This window comes from Pseudophryne corroboree, chromosome 5 (genome assembly GCF_028390025.1).
Source record: "Pseudophryne corroboree isolate aPseCor3 chromosome 5, aPseCor3.hap2, whole genome shotgun sequence".
NCBI lineage: Eukaryota > Metazoa > Chordata > Amphibia > Anura > Myobatrachidae > Pseudophryne > Pseudophryne corroboree.
The window spans coordinates 546048626-546066110 of NC_086448.1; the positions used below are offsets into that span (position 1 = coordinate 546048626).

Genomic DNA, 17485 nt, shown 5'->3' on the forward strand with positions numbered 1-17485 from the left:
TTAAAATCGGTCTCACCGAGCCGTCTGGCTTCGGTACCACAATAGTGTGGAATAATACCCCGTTCCCTGTTGCAGGAGGGGTACCTTGATTATCACCTGCTGGGAATACAGCTTGTGAATGGCTTCCAAAACTGCCTCCCTGTCAGCGGGAGACGTCGGTAAAACAGACTTTTGGAAACGGCGAGGGGAATACGTCTCGAATTCCAATTTGTACCCCTGAAATATTATCTGAAGGATCCAGGGGTCTACTTGCGAGTGAGCCCACTGCGCACTGAAATTCATTGAGAACGGGACCCCACCGTGCCTGAACTTGTAAAGCCCTAGCGTCATACTGAGGGCTTGGCAGCGGCGGAAAAGGGTTTCTGTTCCTTGGAACTGGCTGATCTCTGCAGCCATTTTCCTCTCCCTCTGTCACGAGCAGAAAAGAGGAACCCTTTTGTCCGCCTGCCAACCAGGACAGCGCCTGATAATACGGCGTCTTATTTTGAGAGGCGACCTGGGGTACATCCCCTCTTTTAAGGCAATACTTCCAAATGCCGTTTGGAATCCGCATCACCTGACCACTTTACTGGAATAATTGGACAACGCACTTATACTTGATGCCAGTCGGCAAATATTCCGCTGTGCATCCTGCATATATATAAATGCATCTTTTAATTGCTCTATAGGCAATAATATACTGTCCTTATCTAGGATATCATATTTCCAGTCAGGGAATCCGACCACGCCAACCCAGCACTGCACATCCAGGCTGAGGCGATTGCTGGTCGCAGTATAACACCAGTATGTGTGTAAATACATTTTAGGATACCCTCCTGCTTTCTATCAGCAGGATCCCTAAGGGCGGCCATCTCAGGAGAGGGTAGAGCCCTTGTTTTTACAAGCGTGTGAGCGCTTTATCCACCCTAGGGGGTGTTTCCCAACGCACCCTAACCTCTGGCGGGAAAAGGTATACTGCCAATAACTTTTTAGAAAATATCAATTGTTATCGGGGGGAAACCCACGCATCATCACACACCTCATTTTATTTCTCAGATTCAGGAAAACTACAGGAAGTTTTTCCTCACCAAACATAATACCCCTTTTTTTGGTGGTATTCATATTATCAGAAAAGTGTAAACTTTTTCCATTGCCTCAATCATGCAATGTGTCGCCCTATTGGAAATCACGGTTGTCTCTTCACCGTCGACACAGGAGTCAGTACCCCTGTCGGCGTCTGTATCTGAGGTAACGGGCGCTTTAGGGCCCCTGTATGAGACGTCTGGACATGCACTAGCTGAGTAGCCGGTTGTCTCATGTCAACCACTGTCTTTTATACAAAGCTGACACTGTCACGCAATTTCAACAGTACATCCACTCAGGTGTCGACCCCCTAGGGGGTGACAACACTATTTCAGACACTCTACTCCGTCTCCTCATCATTTTTCTCCTCATACATGTCGACACCAACGTACCGACACACAGCACACACACAGGGAATGCTCTGATAGAGGACAGGACCCCACTAGCCCTTTGGGGAGACAGAGGGAGAGTTTGCCAGCACACACCAGAGCGCTATATATATATACAGGGATAACCTTATATAAGTGTTTTTCCCTTTATAGCTGCTGTATTGTTATATATTGCGCCTAATTTGTGCCCCCCTCTCTTTTTTAACCCCTTTCTGTAGTGTAGTGACTGCAGGGGAGAGCCAGGGAGCTTCCCTCCAACTGAGCTGTGAGGGAAAATGGCGCCAGTGTGCTGAGGAGATAGGCTCCGCCCCTTTCTCGGCGTCCTTATCATCCTTTTTCTGTATGTTTTGGCAGGGGTTAAATGCATCCATATAGCCCAGGAGTTATATGTGATGCATTTATTTTAGCCATATAAGGTTTTTTTATCGATTTATTGCGTCTCAGGGCGCTGCCCCCCCCAGCGCCCTGCACCCTCAGTGACCGGAGTGTGAAGTGTGCTGAGAGCAATGGCGCACAGCTGCGGTGCTGTGCGCTACCTTATCTGAAGACAGGATCGTCTTCTGCCGCCGATTTTTCCGGACCTCTTCGCTCTTCTGGCTCTGTAAGGGGGACGGCGGCGCGGCTCCGGTGACCCATCCAGGCTGAACCTGTGATCGTCCCTCTGGAGCTAATGTCCAGTAGCCTAAGAAGCCCAATCCACTCTGCACGCAGGTGAGTTCGCTTCTTCTCCCCTTAGTCCCTCGATGCAGTGAGCCTGTTGCCAGCAGGTCTCACTGAAAATAATAAACCTAAACTAAAACTTTCACAAAGAGCTCAGGAGAGCCCCTAGTGTGCACCCTTCTCGTCGGGCACAGAAATCTAACTGAGGCTTGGAGGAGGGTCATAGGGGGAGGAGCCAGTGCACACCAGGTGATCCTAAAGCTTTCTTTAGATGTGCCCAGTCTCCTGCGGAGCCGCTATTCCCCATGGTCCTTACGGAGTTCCCAGCATCCACTAGGACGTCAGAGAAATAAGAATTTACTTACCGATAATTCTATTTCTCGTAGTCCGTAGTGGATGCTGGGGACTCCGTAAGGACCATGGGGATTAGCGGCTCCGCAGGAGACTGGGCACATCTAAAGAAAGCTTTAGGACTAGCTGGTGTGCACTGGCTCCTCCCCCTATGACCCTCCTCCAAGCCTCAGTTAGGATACTGTGCCCGGACGAGCGTACACAATAAGGAAGGATCTTGAATCCCGGGTAAGACTCATACCAGCCACACCAATCACACCGTATAACTTGTGATCTGAACCCAGTTAACAGCATGATAACAGAGGAGCCTCTAGAAAAGATGGCTCACTACAGCAATAACCCGATCTTTTTGGTAACAATAACTATGTACCAGTATTGCAGACAATCCGCACTTGGGATGGGCGCCCAGCATCCACTACGGACTACGAGAAATAGAATTATCGGTAAGTAAATTCTTATTTTCTCTAACGTCCTAAGTGGATGCTGGGGACTCCGTAAGGACCATGGGGATTATACCAAAGCTCCCAAACGGGCGGGAGAGTGCGGATGACTCTGCAGCACCAATTGAGAGAAACTCCAGGTCCTCCTCAGCCAGGGTATCAATTTTGTAGAATTTTACAAACGTATTTGCTCCTGACCAAGTAGCTGCTCGGCAAAGTTGTAAAGCCGAGACCCCTCGGGCAACCGCCCAAGATGAGCCCACCTTCCTTGTGGAGTGGGCATTTACAGATTTTTTGGCTGTGGCAGGCCTGCCACAGAATGTGCAAGCTGAATTGTACTACAAATCCAACGAGCAATAGTCTGCTTAGAAGCAGGAGCACCCAGCTTGTTGGGTGCATACAGGATAAACAGCGAGTCAGTTTTCCTGACTCCAGCCGTCCTGGATATTTTCAGGGCCCTGACAACATCTAGCAACTTGGAGTCCTCCAAGTCCCTAGTAGCCGCAGGCACCACAAATAGGTTGGTTCAGGTGAAACGCTGAAACCACCTTAGGGAGAAACTGAGGACGAGTCCTCAATTCCCCCTGTCCGAATGGAAAATCAGATAAGGGCTTTTACAGGATAAAGCCGCCAATTCTGACACGCGCCTGGCCCCGCCAGGGCCAACAGCATGACCACTTTCTATGTGAGATATTTTAACTCCACAGATTTAAGTGGTTCAACCCAATGTGACTTTTGGAACCCAAAACCTACATTGAGATCCCAAAGTGCCACTGGAGGCACAAAAGGAGGCTGTATATGCAGTACCCCTTTTACAAACGTCTGAACTTCAGGGACTGAAGCTAGTTCTTTTTGGAAGAAAATTGACAGGGCCGAAATTTGAACCTTAATGGACCCCAATTTCAGGCCCATAGACACTCCTGTTTGCAGGAAATGTAGGAATCGACCCAGTTGAATTTCCTCCGTCGGGCCTTACTGGCCTCGCACCACGCAACATATTTTCGCCAAATGCGGTGATAATGTTTTGCGGTTACATCCTTCCTGGCTTTGATCAGGATAGGGATGACTTCATCCGGAATGCCTTTTTTCCTTCAGGATCCGGCGTTCAACCGCCATGCCGTCAAACGCAGCCGCGGAAAGTCTTGGAACAGACAGGGTCCATGCTGGAGCAGGTCCCTTCTTAGAGGTAGAGGCCACGGATCCTCCGTGAGCATCTCTTGAAGTTCCGGTTACCAATTTCTTCTTGGCCAATCCGGAGCCACGAATATAGTGCTTACTCCTCTCCATTTTATCAATCTCAGTACCTTGGGTATGAGAGGCAGAGGAGGGAACACATACACTGACTGGTACACCCACGGTGTTACCAGAGCGTCTACAGCTATTGCCTGAGGGTCCCTTGACCTGGCGCAATACCTGTCGAGTTTTTCCCAACGGTTTATAATCATGTGGAAGACTTCTGGGTGAAGTCCCCACTCTCCCGGGTGGAGGTCGTGTTGAGGAAGTCTGCTTCCCAGTTGTCCACTCCCGGAATGAATACTGCTGACAGTGCTATCACATGGTTTTCCGCCCAGCGAAGAATCCTTGCAGCTTCTGCCATTGCCCTCCTGCTTCTTGTGACACCCTTGTTTGTTTACGTGGGTGACTGCCGTGATGTTGTCCGACTGGATCAACACCGGCTGACCTTGAAGCAGAGGTCTTGCTAAGCTTAGAGCATTGTAAATGGCCCTTAGCTTCAGGATATTTATGTGAAGTGACGTCTCCAGGCTAGACTATAAGCCCTGGATATTCCTTCCCTGTGTGACTGCTCCCCAGCCTCGCAGGCTGGCATCCGTGGTCACCAGGACCCAGTCCTGAATGCCGAATCTGCGGCCCTCTAGAAGATGAGCACTCTGCAACCACCACAGGAGGGACACCCTTGTCCTTGGTGACAGGGTTATCCGCTGATGCATCTGAAGATGCGACCCGGACCATTTGTCCAGCAGGTCCCACTGGAAAGTTCTTGCGTGGAATCTGCCGAATGGGATTGCTTCGTAGGAAGCCACCATTATACCCAGAACCCTTGTGCATTGATGCACTGAGACTTGGAGGTTCCTGGCTATCTCGGATAACTCCCTGGCTTTCTCCTCCGGGAGAAACACCTTTTTCTGGACTGTGTCCAGGATCATCCCTAGGAACAGAAGACAAGTCGTCGGAACCAGCTGCGATTTTGGAATATTGAGAATCCAATCGTGCTGCCGCAACACTACCTGAGATAGTGCTACACCGACCTCCAACTGTTCCCTGGATCTTACCCTTATCAGGGAATCGTCCAAGTAAGGGATAACTAATATTCCCTTCCTTCGAAGGAATATCATCATTTCGGCCATTACCTTGGTAAAGACCCGGGGTGCCGTGGACCATCCATACGGCAGCGTCTGAACTGATAGTGACAGTTCTGTACCATAAACCTGAGGTACCCTTGATGAGAAGGGTACATTTTTTACATGAAGGTAAGCATCCTTGATGTCCCGAGACATCATGTAGTCCCCTTCTTCCAGGTTCGCAATCACTGCTCTGAGTGACTCAATCTTGAATTTGAACCTCTGTATGTAAGTGTTCAAAGATTTTAGATTTATAATCGGTCTCACCAAGCCGTCCGGCTTTGGTACCACAACAGTGTGGAATAATACCCCGTTCCCTGTTGCAGGAGGGGTACCTTGATTATCACCTGCTGGGAATACAGCTTGTGAATGGCTTCCAAAACTATCTCCCTGTCAGAAGGAGACATCGGTAAAGCCGACTTTAGGAAACGGCGAGGGGGAGACGTCTCGAATTCTAATTTGTACCCCTGAGTATCACCTGAAGGATCCAGGGGTCTACTTGCGAGTGAGCCCACTGCGCGCTGAAATTCATTGAGACGGGCCCCCCACCGTGCCTGATTCTGCTTGTAAAGCCCCAGCGTCATACTGAGGGCTTGGCAGAGGCGGGAGAGGGTTTCTGTTCCTGGGAACTGGCTGATTTCTGCAGCCTTTTTCCTCTCCCTCTGTCACGGGGCAGAAAAGAGGAACCTTTTGCCCGCTTGTCCACGAAAAGACTGCGCCTGATAATACGGCGTCTTCTCATGATGAGAGGCGACCTGGGGTACAAACGTGGATTTCCCAGCTGTTGCCGTGGCCACCAGGTCTGAAAGACCGACCCCAAATAACTCCTCCCCTTAATAAGGCAATACTTCCAAATGCCGTTTGGAATACGCATCACCTGACCACTGACGTGTCCATAACCCTCTACTGGTAGAAATGGACAACGCACTTAGACTTGATGCCAGTCGGCAAATATTCCGCTGTGCATCACGCATACATAGAAATGCATCTTTCAAATGCTCTATAGGCAATAATATACTGTCCCTATCTAGGGTAACAATATTTTCAGTCAGGGAATCCGACCACGCCAACCCAGCACTGCACATCCAGGCTGAGGCGATTGCTGGTCGCAGTATAACACCAGTATGTGTGTAATACATTTTAGGATATCCTCCTGCTTTCTATCAGCAGGATCCTTAAGGGCGGCCATCTCAGGAGAGGGTAGAGCCCTTGTTCTTACCAGCGTGTGAGCGCTTTATCCACCCTAGGGGGTGTTTCCCAACGCACCCTAACCTCTGGCGGGAAAGGATATAATGCCAATAACATTTTTATCAGTTGTTATCGGGGGAAACCCACGCATCATCACACACCTCATTTAATTTCTCAGATTCAGGAAAACTACAGGTAGTTTTTCCTCACCGAACATAATACCCCTTTTTGGTGGTACTCGTATTATCAGAAATGTGTAAAACATTTTTCATTGCCTCAATCATGTAACGTGTGGCCCTACTGGAAGTCACATTTGTCTCTTCACCGTCGACACTGGAGTCAGTATCTTCCAACAGTTCATCCACTCAGGTGTCGACCCCCTAGGGGGTGACATCACTATTACAGGCAATCTGCTCCGTCTCCCCATCATTTTTCTCCTCATACATGTCGACACCAACGTGCCGACATACAGCACACACACAGGGAATGCTCTGATAGAGGACAGGACCCCACTAGCCCTTTGGGGAGACAGAGGGAGAGTTTGCCAGCACACACCAGAGCGCTATATATATACAGGGATAACCTTATATAAGTGTTTTTTCCCTTATAGCTGCTGTATTGTTTATACTGCGCCTAATTAGTGCCCCCCTCTCTTTATTTAACCCTTTCTGTAGTGTAGTGACTGCAGGGGAGAGACAGGGAGCTTCCCTCCAACGAAGCTGTGAGGGAAAATGGCGCCAGTGTGCTGAGGAGATAGGCTCCGCCCCCTTATCGGCGGCCTTATCTCCCGTTTTTTGTGTATTTTTGGCATGGGTTAAATGCATCCATATAGCCCAGGGGCTATATGTGATGCATCTTTTGCCATTTAAGGTATTTTTATTGCGTCTCAGGGCGCCCCCACCCAGCGCCCTGCACCCTCAGTGACCGGAGTGTGAAGTGTGCTGAGAGCAATGGCACACAGCTGCGGTGCTGTGCGCTACCTTTTTGAAGACAGGACGTCTTCTGCCGCCGATTTTCCGGATCTCTTCAGGCTTCTGGCTCTGTAAGGGGGCCGGCGGCGCGGCTCTGGGACCCATCCAGGCTGGGCCTGTGATCGTCCCTCTGGAGCTAATGTCCAGTAGCCTAAGAAGCCCAATCCACTCTGCACGCAGGTGAGTTCGCTTCTTCTCCCCTTAGTCCCTCGATGCAGTGAGCCTGTTGCCAGCAGGACTCACTGAAAATAAAAAACCTAAAACTAACTTTTCACTAAGCAGCTCAGGAGAGCCACCTAGTGTGCACCCTTCTCGTTCGGGCACAGAAATCTAACTGAGGCTTGGAGGAGGGTCATAGGGGGAGGAGCCAGTGCACACCAGCTAGTCCTAAAGCTTTCTTTAGATGTGCCCAGTCTCCTGCGGAGCCGCTAATCCCCATGGTCCTTACGGAGTCCCCAGCATCCACTTAGGACGTTAGAGAAAAGAAAAAAGAAAACAGCCAATCAGAAGCAGGTCATTAGTGCTGGCGATTGTCATCACAATATATGGTGCCATAATCACCCAAGTCTGCATTTGGGTAGGCTCACTTTTCTGGTGATGTGCAGAACGATTTTATGTAAGGTTTGCTAAAATGTGTGCAAGGGAAATGCTTGTCCTGTTTAGTGGATAAACCGGAGCAATGAACCAACTTAAAGAATAGTATAAAAAAATATGAATATTTACTGAAAATACATACAACTAATTGGTTCGACCCCATAAAATATAAAACTACAATGTGGCCAACATAAGCCTCATTCTGCAGTCCCATGGTCACTAAAAGCACTTTTATGTTTATGTCCTCTTCCCTCTATTCATTTATATATAAAAATCAATTACACTTACACAAACCATTTTATATGATTCTATGGGGCATATTTATGAATAAAATTGGTAGCATATCCCCCCGAAAATGGGTGTTTTCAAGAGATATGCTGCTAGCATTAAGTATCCTTGGGATGGAGGGATTTTGAAAACAAAAACAACCCCATAGATTTGGGATCCGTTGAAATTTGCTGTCTGTCAGAATCCCAGCGGTCAGGATGCCGACGCTGGAATCTCGCCAGCCGGCAATGCCACCAGCTGGAATATCGGTGCGCACGGTCTATTTCCACTTGTGGGTGTCCACAACACCCAGAAAGTGGGGATAGAACCTGTGGCGAACGCAGCTCGCCATCAAGCCCGCAACGGGCATTCTGCCAGGTGGGATGCCGCTGTCAGGATACTGACAGTCGGCACCCGCCAGACGGGATTACGTAAGTAATCCATAGGTTTCTGTGGTGGCTGCTAAATGGTCAGATTTACCAAGCTCCACAATGCAAATAGTTCCAGAATCAGGCTCTGATAGCTAGCAGCATCTTCAGATGGTATTAGCCATTCTAGCCTATGGGCTACATTCTGCAACATTTACCAGGAGAGGAATCCCTGGTACTGTCCGAATAACATGGATCAAATTAGCAATCTCTATAGATTTTACGCATTGCTGGGGCAGGCTTCTATCAGAGCCTCTGTCCCTGTATGTGAATACTGGTAAATACAGGCGTTCCATAATTTCCTATTGCTCTTCTAAGTGGAAATATGAAATTACGCTTATTGGGTTCCTGATAAATGATAAATATTCCCCTATATATTGTGACTAGGTTTCTGAATGTTTATAGGTTTTCCTGTTTTATAATAATCATGATTACAGTATGATCACAACCATTGATTGCTAAAAATGAACTTGTATGTTAGAGTGATTATTTCCACCTAATGTTTTGGTGGAAGGGGTTGTAGCAGTGATTTTTTTAATTTATTCAAATGACAATACGGCACCTGCTTGTTATATACATTAACAGCAACTCTCTTCCGAAGAACCAGCTCCAAAGCAGCCGGGTGGCTGAGCTGCACTGTGACCTTTACAATAAGATAGATTCGCTCATTCTGCGGAGTAACTCTATTTAAGTGCAATGAGTCATGGATTGCAGAATCCCAGGAAGCAGTGGCTGAAACCTGCCAATGAGAAAACACCAGCCTTAGTATTACAGATAGATCAACATATTTTTTTATAAGTCAAGAGTGAGAAATGACATCAGCAGAAAGCAGAATGTTCAGTCGCAGTGAGCACCAGGTGATATTCCTGAGCAGGAATTATGGTCTTCACTTATTTTGGGAAGACACATTACATGAGACAGTGGTTACTACAGTAGCTCTATCAGAATGGAGTTTATATGGGTCTACTCCAGCAACTCTGGTTTCCTCCCACAGTTTGAAGACATACTGGTTACTTAAGTGGTCCTAGTAAGAGCTTGTTTAAGTCATAAGGAAATTAGATTGTAAGTTCCCATGGCACAGATTCTAAGCAATCTCTGACTGTGTAGAATTTGTGGCACTATATAAATGGATAATATTATATATACACATGTATGTGACATGCGGTGAGGTGAGGCAGAGCCTTTCCTGATGTATATGCCAGAGTTTTGACTATATAAAGTATTTGAAAGATACAAAGAATATATTACAAATATCTTTTTGTATTATTCTAATAAATTTTCATAGCCCAAACTCTGGAGTAAAAAATCTATGACAAGTGAGGCAGTGCCTCCCCGCCTATCTTGCCGGACAACTCTGATTAAAGCTCACAAAATTTCCAGCAATATATACTGCTGCACCTGCGTATAATGCCCGCGTGCACCCTTTGGCTCATATATTGTGTATAAATCTTCATCTGGTACTACCAGTGCCTCCTGAGCCATTTACCTCACCGCACTTCCCTGATATATATATATATCTTGCAAGTTTTCAGTGATGCATCTTTCTCATACTGATGATCTCCTATTTCGATCATAGCAAAATAATATGTATAATAAGAGTTACTTTTAACAAATGGTGTATTCATGCTATTGTTATCTTTTACTTATAAGACACCACAAGGGTTCCATAGTTCCGTAGAAGGGGGATAACACTGACAACTTACATGAGTCTAGAGTAATACAAATGAGTACACAGCGTCACAGATATATAAATACAATGTGCGGATATTACCTCCTCATCACTGTGCCTTATGATTGGCAGGTAGTAAAACTGGCTCCCATGCTCCTTTGGTAATATGGAATTAACACCTGCTGCATGTGATCCCACAAGTTGCTCGCTGGCACTGAGGTCATCCGCTAGCAACATGACAGAGGAAAACATGGAAACGGATTATGACACCTGGTTTTTAGGTAACAATGCATTACATCTTCTAATGAACAATTTATGTAAAAGGTATTGCCTTTCAATATATATATATATATATATATATATATATATATGGGTCTGGGACTCCAGGTCGATAACAAAAGGATCGACACACCTTAGGTCGACGCCGATTGGTCGACACGCTTTAGGTCGACCTGGACAAAAGGTCGACATGGACAAAAGGTCGACAGGAACAAGGTCGACATGGAAAAAGGTCGACATGAGTTTTTTATGTTTTTTTGGTGTTGTTTTCTTCGTAGAGTGACCGGGAACCCCAATTAGTGCACCGCTTCGCTCGCCATGCTTCGGGCATGGTGCCTTCGCTCCGCTCTGCTTCGCTCAGCACAGATTACCGTTCCAATCGTAGTCCACGTGGATTGTTAAGTATGAAAAGGTTCCAAAAAAGAAAAAGAAAAAACTGTGAAAAACTCATGTCGACCTTTTTCCATGTCGACCTTGTTCCTGTCGACCTTTTGTCCATTTCGACCTAAGGTGTGTCGACCAATTGGCGGCGACCTAAGGTGTGTCGACCTTTTTGTTGTCGACCTGGAGTCCGGATAGATATATATATATATATATATATATATATTGCAGGACCACCTAAAGCAAACTCTTGCACCAATGTGGCCGCTTCTTAGGAGTCTACCTTATGCTGTGCATGCAGGCTTGGCAAAATCCAGAGCTGCACACACATACACTGACTGTGTAACCCCCGATAAATCAGATGTGGACGTGAAAGGGTAGATGGGGCCAGGGCCCTGCATGTTTCCACCTCCATTGTCTATCTCTGTCTACAGTCTTTCTGCAAATCTGCATGGATAAACCATATGTGACGTGAGAATGTACAGAAACAATGTAACTTACCATTGAGATCTAGGAAGAGGACAGGTATGTGTGCTTCCATTCCAGATGGCGGAGTCCTGTACAGATAACCACGTCAATAATATGTCAAAGAGAAACTGGTCCTTGCAATATGAGTATATTATAATATGAACAATAGTATCTAAAAGTGTCTGATACCGAAAAAAAAAAAAAAATAAACACGCAAATGTCCATCCCAAAGAACATAAGGATAAATCAAGTTTTTCCATATTTCACTTGTAATATACTGTACATATAACTGGAACTTTTTAGAATTGATAATGCCCAGTAGTAACATGTGATTGGACGGGAGGCTGACTAGGTTCTGCGGCTTTTTTGGTATATTTTATTTTGACATTTTTATTCAACTTCACCTGCTCTGAATGAATATATATATATATATATATATATATTTCTCTAACGTCCTAAGTGGATGCTGGGGACTCCGTCAGGACCATGGGGAATAGCGGCTCCGCAGGAGACAGGGCACAAAAATAAAGCTTTAGGATTAGGTGGTGTGTACTGGCTCCTCCCCCTATGACCCTCCTCCAAGCCTCAGTTAGGTTTTTGTGCCCGTCCGAGCAGGGTGCAATCTAGGTGGCTCTCCTAAAGAGCTGCTTAGAAAAAGTTTTTAGGTTTTTTATTTTCAGTGAGTCCTGCTGGCAACAGGCTCACTGCATCGAGGGACTTAGGGGAGAGAATTTCAACTCACTTGCGTGCAGGATGGATTGGATTCTTAGGCTACTGGACACCATTAGCTCCAGAGGGAGTCGGAACACAGGTCTCACCCTGGGGTTCGTCCCGGAGCCGCGCCGCCGACCCCCCTTACAGATGCTGAAGATTGAAGGTCCGGAAACAGGCGGCAGAAGGCTCTTCAGTCTTCATGAAGGTAGCGCACAGCACTGCAGCTGTGCGCCATTGTTGTCACACACTTCACACCAAGCGGTCACGGAGGGTGCAGGGCGCTGCTGGGGGCGCCCTGGGCAGCAATATTCAATACCTTTATGGCAAAAGAATACATCACATATAGCCATTGAGGCTATATGTATGTATTTAACCCATGCCAGATATCTAAAACTCCGGGAGAAAAGCCCGCCGAAATAGGGGGCGGGGCTTATTTCCTCAGCACACAGCGCCATTTTCCTGCTCAGCTCCGCTGTGAGGAAGGCTCCCAGGACTCTCCCCTGCACTGCACTACAGAAACAGGGTAAAACAGAGAGGGGGGGCATTTTTTGGCGATATTTTGATATATTTAAGCTGCTATAAGGAACAACACTTATATAAGGTTGTTCCCATATATATTATAGCGCTTGGGTGTGTGCTGGCAAACTCTCCCTCTGTCTCCCCAAAGGGCTAGTGGGGTCCTGTCTTCGATAAGAGCATTCCCTGTGTGTCTGCTGTGTGTCGGTACGTGTGTGTCGACATGTATGAGGACGATGTTGGTGTGGAGGCAGAGCAATTGCCGATAATGGTGATGTCACCCCCCAGGGAGTCGACACCGGAATGGATGGCTTTGTTTATGGAATTACGTGATAATGTCAGCACATTACAAAAATCAGTTGACGACATGAGACGGCCGGCAAACCAGTTAGTACCTGCCCAGGCGTCTCAGACACCGTCAGGGGCTGTAAAGCGCCCTTTACCTCAGTCGGTCGACACAGACCCAGACACAGAATCTAGTGTCGACGGTGATGAAACAAACGTATTTTCAAGTAGGGCCACACGTTATATGATCACGGCAATGAAGGAGGCTTTGCATATCTCTGATACTGCAAGTACCACAAAAAGGGGTATTATGTGGGGGGTGAAAAAACTACCTGTAGTTTTTCCTGAATCAGAGGAATTAAATGATGTATGTGATGAAGCGTGGGTTAACCCAGATAGAAAAGTGCTAATTTCAAAAAAGTTATTAGCATTATACCCTTTCCCGCCAGAGGTTAGGGCGCGCTGGGAAACACCCCCTAGGGTGGATAAGGCGCTCACACGCTTATCAAAACAAGTGGCGTTACCGTCTCCTGATACGGCCGCCCTCAGGGATCCAGCTGATAGGAGACTGGAAACTACCCTAAAAAGTATATACACACATACTGGTGTTATACTGCGACCAGCCATCGCCTCAGCCTGGATGTGCAGTGCTGGGGTCGTCTGGTTGGATTCCCTGACTGAAAATATTGATACCCTGGATAGGGACAGTATTTTATTGACTATAGAGCAATTAAAGGATGCTTTCCTTTATATGCGAGATGCTCAGAGAGATATTTGCACTCTGGCATCGAGAGTAAATGCGATGTCCATATCTGCCAGAAGGAGCTTATGGACGCGACAGTGGTCAGGTGATGCGGATTCCAAACGACATATGGAAGTATTGCCGTATAAAGGGGAGGAATTATTTGGCGTCGGTCTATCGGATCTGGTGGCCACGGCAACTGCCGGAAAATCCACCTTTTTACCTCAGACCCCCTCCCAACAGAAAAAGACACCGTCTTTTCAGCCGCAGTCCTTTCGGTCCTATAAGAACAAGCGGACAAAAGGACAGTCATATCTGCCTCGGGGCAGAGGAAGGGGTAAGAGAGGGCAGCAAGCAGCCCCTGCCCAGGAACAGAAGCCCTCTCAGGGTTCTGCAAAGCCCTCAGCATGACGCTGGGGCCTTACAAGCGGACTCAGGAGCTGTGGGGGGTCGACTCAAGAATTTCAGCGCACAGTGGGCTTGCTCACAGGTGGACCCCTGGATCCTGCAGGTAGTATCTCAGGGTTACAGGTTGGAATTCGAGAAGTCTCCCCCTCGCAGGTTCCTAAAGTCTGCTTTGCCAACGTCTCCCTCAGACAGGGCGACGGTATTGGAAGCCATTCACAAGCTGTTTTCTCAGCAGGTGATAGTCAAGGTACCCCTCCTACAACAGGGAAAGGGGTATTACTCCACGCTATTTGTGGTACCGAAGCCGGACGGCTCGGTAAGACCTATTCTAAATCTGAAATCTTTGAACCTGTACATACAAAAATTCAAGTTCAAGATGGAGTCACTCAGAGCAGTGATAGCGAATCTGGAAGAAGGGGACTTTATGGTGTCCCTGGACATAAAGGATGCTTACCTGCATGTCCCAATTTGCCCTTCACATCAAGGGTACCTCAGGTTCGTGGTGCAAAACTGTCATTATCAGTTTCAGACGCTGCCGTTTGGATTGTCCACGGCACCTCGGGTCTTTACCAAGGTAATGGCCGAAATGATGATTCTTCTGCGAAGAAGAGGCGTATTAATTATCCCTTACTTGGACGATCTCCTGATAAGGGCAAGGTCCAGAGAACAGCTGGAGGACGGAGTAGCACTAACCCGACTAGTGCTGCAACAACACGGGTGGATTCTGAATTTTCCAAAATCTCAGTTGACCCCGACGACACGTCTGCTGTTCCTGGGAATGATTCTGGACACGGTTCAGAAAAAGGTGTTTCTTCCGGAGGAGAAAGCCAGGGAGTTATCCGAACTTGTCAGGAACCTCCTAAAACCAGGGAAAGTGTCTGTGCATCAATGCACAAGAGTCCTGGGAAAGATGGTGGCTTCTTACGAAGCGATTCCATTCGGCAGATTCCACGCACGAACTTTTCAGTGGGATCTGCTGGACAAATGGTCCGGATCACATCTGCAGATGCATCAGCGGATAACCTTATCGCCACGGACAAGGGTGTCTCTTCTGTGGTGGTTGCAGAGTGCTCATCTGTTAGAGGGCCGCAGATTCGGCATACAGGACTGGGTCCTGGTGACCACGGATGCCAGTCTGAGAGGCTGGGGAGCGGTCACACAGGGAAGAAACTTCCAGGGAGTATGGTCAAGCCTGGAGATGTCTCTTCACATAAATATACTGGAGCTAAGAGCGATTTACAATGCTCTAAGTCTGGCAAAACCCCTGCTTCAGGGTCAGCCGGTGTTGATCCAGTCGGACAACATCACGGCAGTCGCCCACGTAAACAGACAGGGCGGCACAAGAAGCAGGACAGCAATGGCAGAAGCTGCAAGGATTCTTCGCTGGGCGGAAGATCATGTGATAGCACTGTCAGCAGTATTCATTCCGGGAGTGGACAACTGGGAAGCAGACTTCCTCAGCAGACACGATCTACACCCGGGAGAGTGGGGACTTCATCCAGAAGTCTTCCACATGATTGTGAACCGTTGGGAAAAACCAATGGTGGATATGATGGCGTCCCGCCTCAACAAAAAACTGGACAGGTATTGCGCCAGGTCAAGAGACCCTCAGGCAATAGCTGTGGACGCTCTGGTAACACCGTGGGTGTTCCAGTCAGTGTATGTGTTCCCTCCTCTGCCTCTCATACCAAAAGTACTGAGAATTATACGGCAAAAGGGAGTAAGAACGATACTCGTGGCTCCGGATTGGCCAAGAAGAACTTGGTACCCGGAACTTCAAGAGATGCTCACGGAGGATCCGTGGCCTCTACCTCTAAGACGGGACCTGCTTCAGCAGGGACCGTGTCTATTCCAAGACTTACCGCGGCTGCGTTTGACGGCATGGCGGTTGAACGCCGAATTCTAAGGGAAAAAGGCATTCCGGAAGAGGTCATTCCTACACTGGTAAAAGCCAGGAAGGCGGTGACTGCACAACATTATCACCGCATTTGGAGGAAATATGTTGCGTGGTGTGAGGCCAGGAAGGCCCCCACGGAGGAATTTCAACTGGGTCGATTCCTACATTTCCTGCAAACAGGATTGTCTATGGGCCTCAAATTGGGGTCCATTAAGGTTCAAATTTCGGCCCTGTCGATTTTCTTCCAGAAAGAATTGGCTTCAGTTCCTGAAGTCCAGACTTTTGTAAAAGGAGTACTACTTATACAGCCCCCGGTTGTGCCCCCAGTGGCACCGTGGGATCTTAATGTAGTCTTGGATTTTCTCAAATCCCATTGGTTTGAGCCGCTCAAATCGGTGGAGTTGAAGTATCTTACATGGAAAGTAACCATGCTACTGGCCCTGGCTTCAGCCAGGAGAGTATCAGAATTGGCGGCTTTATCATATAAGAGCCCATATCTGATTTTCCATACGGACAGGGCAGAACTGCGGACGCGTCCTCATTTTCTGCCTAAGGTGGTGTCAGCGTTTCACCTGAACCAGCCTATTGTGGTGCCTGCGGCTACTAACGATTTGGAGGATTCCAAGTTGTTGGACGTGGTCCGGGCATTGAAAATATATATTTCAAGAACGGCGGGAGTCAGAAAGTCTGACTCACTGTTTATATTGTATGCACCCAACAAGATGGGTGCTCCTGCTTCTAAGCAGACCATTGCTCGTTGGATTTGTAGCACAATTCAACTTGCACATTCTGTGGCAGGCTTGCCACAACCTAAATCTGTCAAGGCCCATTCCACAAGGAAAGTGGGCTCATCCTGGGCGGCTGCCCGGGGGGTCTCGGCATTACAACTCTGCCGAGCTGCTACTTGGTCAGGGGCAAACACGTTTGCAAAATTCTACAAATTTGATACCCTGGCTGAGGAGGACCTTGAGTTCTCTCATTCGGTGCTGCAGAGTCATCCGCACTCTCCCGCCCGTTTGGGAGCTTTGGTATAATCCCCATGGTCCTGACGGAGTCCCCAGCATCCACTTAGGACGTTAGAGAAAATAAGAATTTACTTACCGATAATTCTATTTCTCGTAGTCCGTAGTGGATGCTGGGCGCCCATCCCAAGTGCGGATTGTCTGCAATACTTGTACATAGTTATTGTTACAAACAAATGCGGGTTGTTATTGTTGTGAGCCGTCTGTTCAGAGGCTCCTACGTTTGTCATACTGTTAACTGGGTTCAGATCACAAGTTATACGGTGTGATTGGTGTGGCTGGTATGAGTCTTACCCGGGATTCAATATCCTTCCTTATTGTGTACGCTCGTCCGGGCACGGTATCCTAACTGAGGCTTGGAGGAGGGTCATAGGGGGAGGAGCCAGAACACACC

At 47.8% G+C, this 17485-nt stretch overlaps 1 protein-coding gene across 4 annotated transcripts in view; it reads right to left on the reverse strand.

The window, feature by feature from the left end:
- The window catches only part of KIF13A (kinesin family member 13A), a 477346-nt gene that overhangs the window by 80142 nt on the left and 379719 nt on the right, over positions 1-17485 (reverse strand). For all 4 annotated transcript variants that reach the window (XM_063923222.1, XM_063923220.1, XM_063923221.1 and 1 more), the window contains 3 exons: positions 11541-11596; positions 10482-10606; positions 9273-9449 (listed from right to left, as the gene is read on the reverse strand). In XM_063923222.1, the coding sequence (XP_063779292.1) occupies positions 9273-9449; positions 10482-10606; positions 11541-11596 (358 nt within the window). The remainder of the gene's footprint in view (positions 1-9272; positions 9450-10481; positions 10607-11540; positions 11597-17485) is intronic.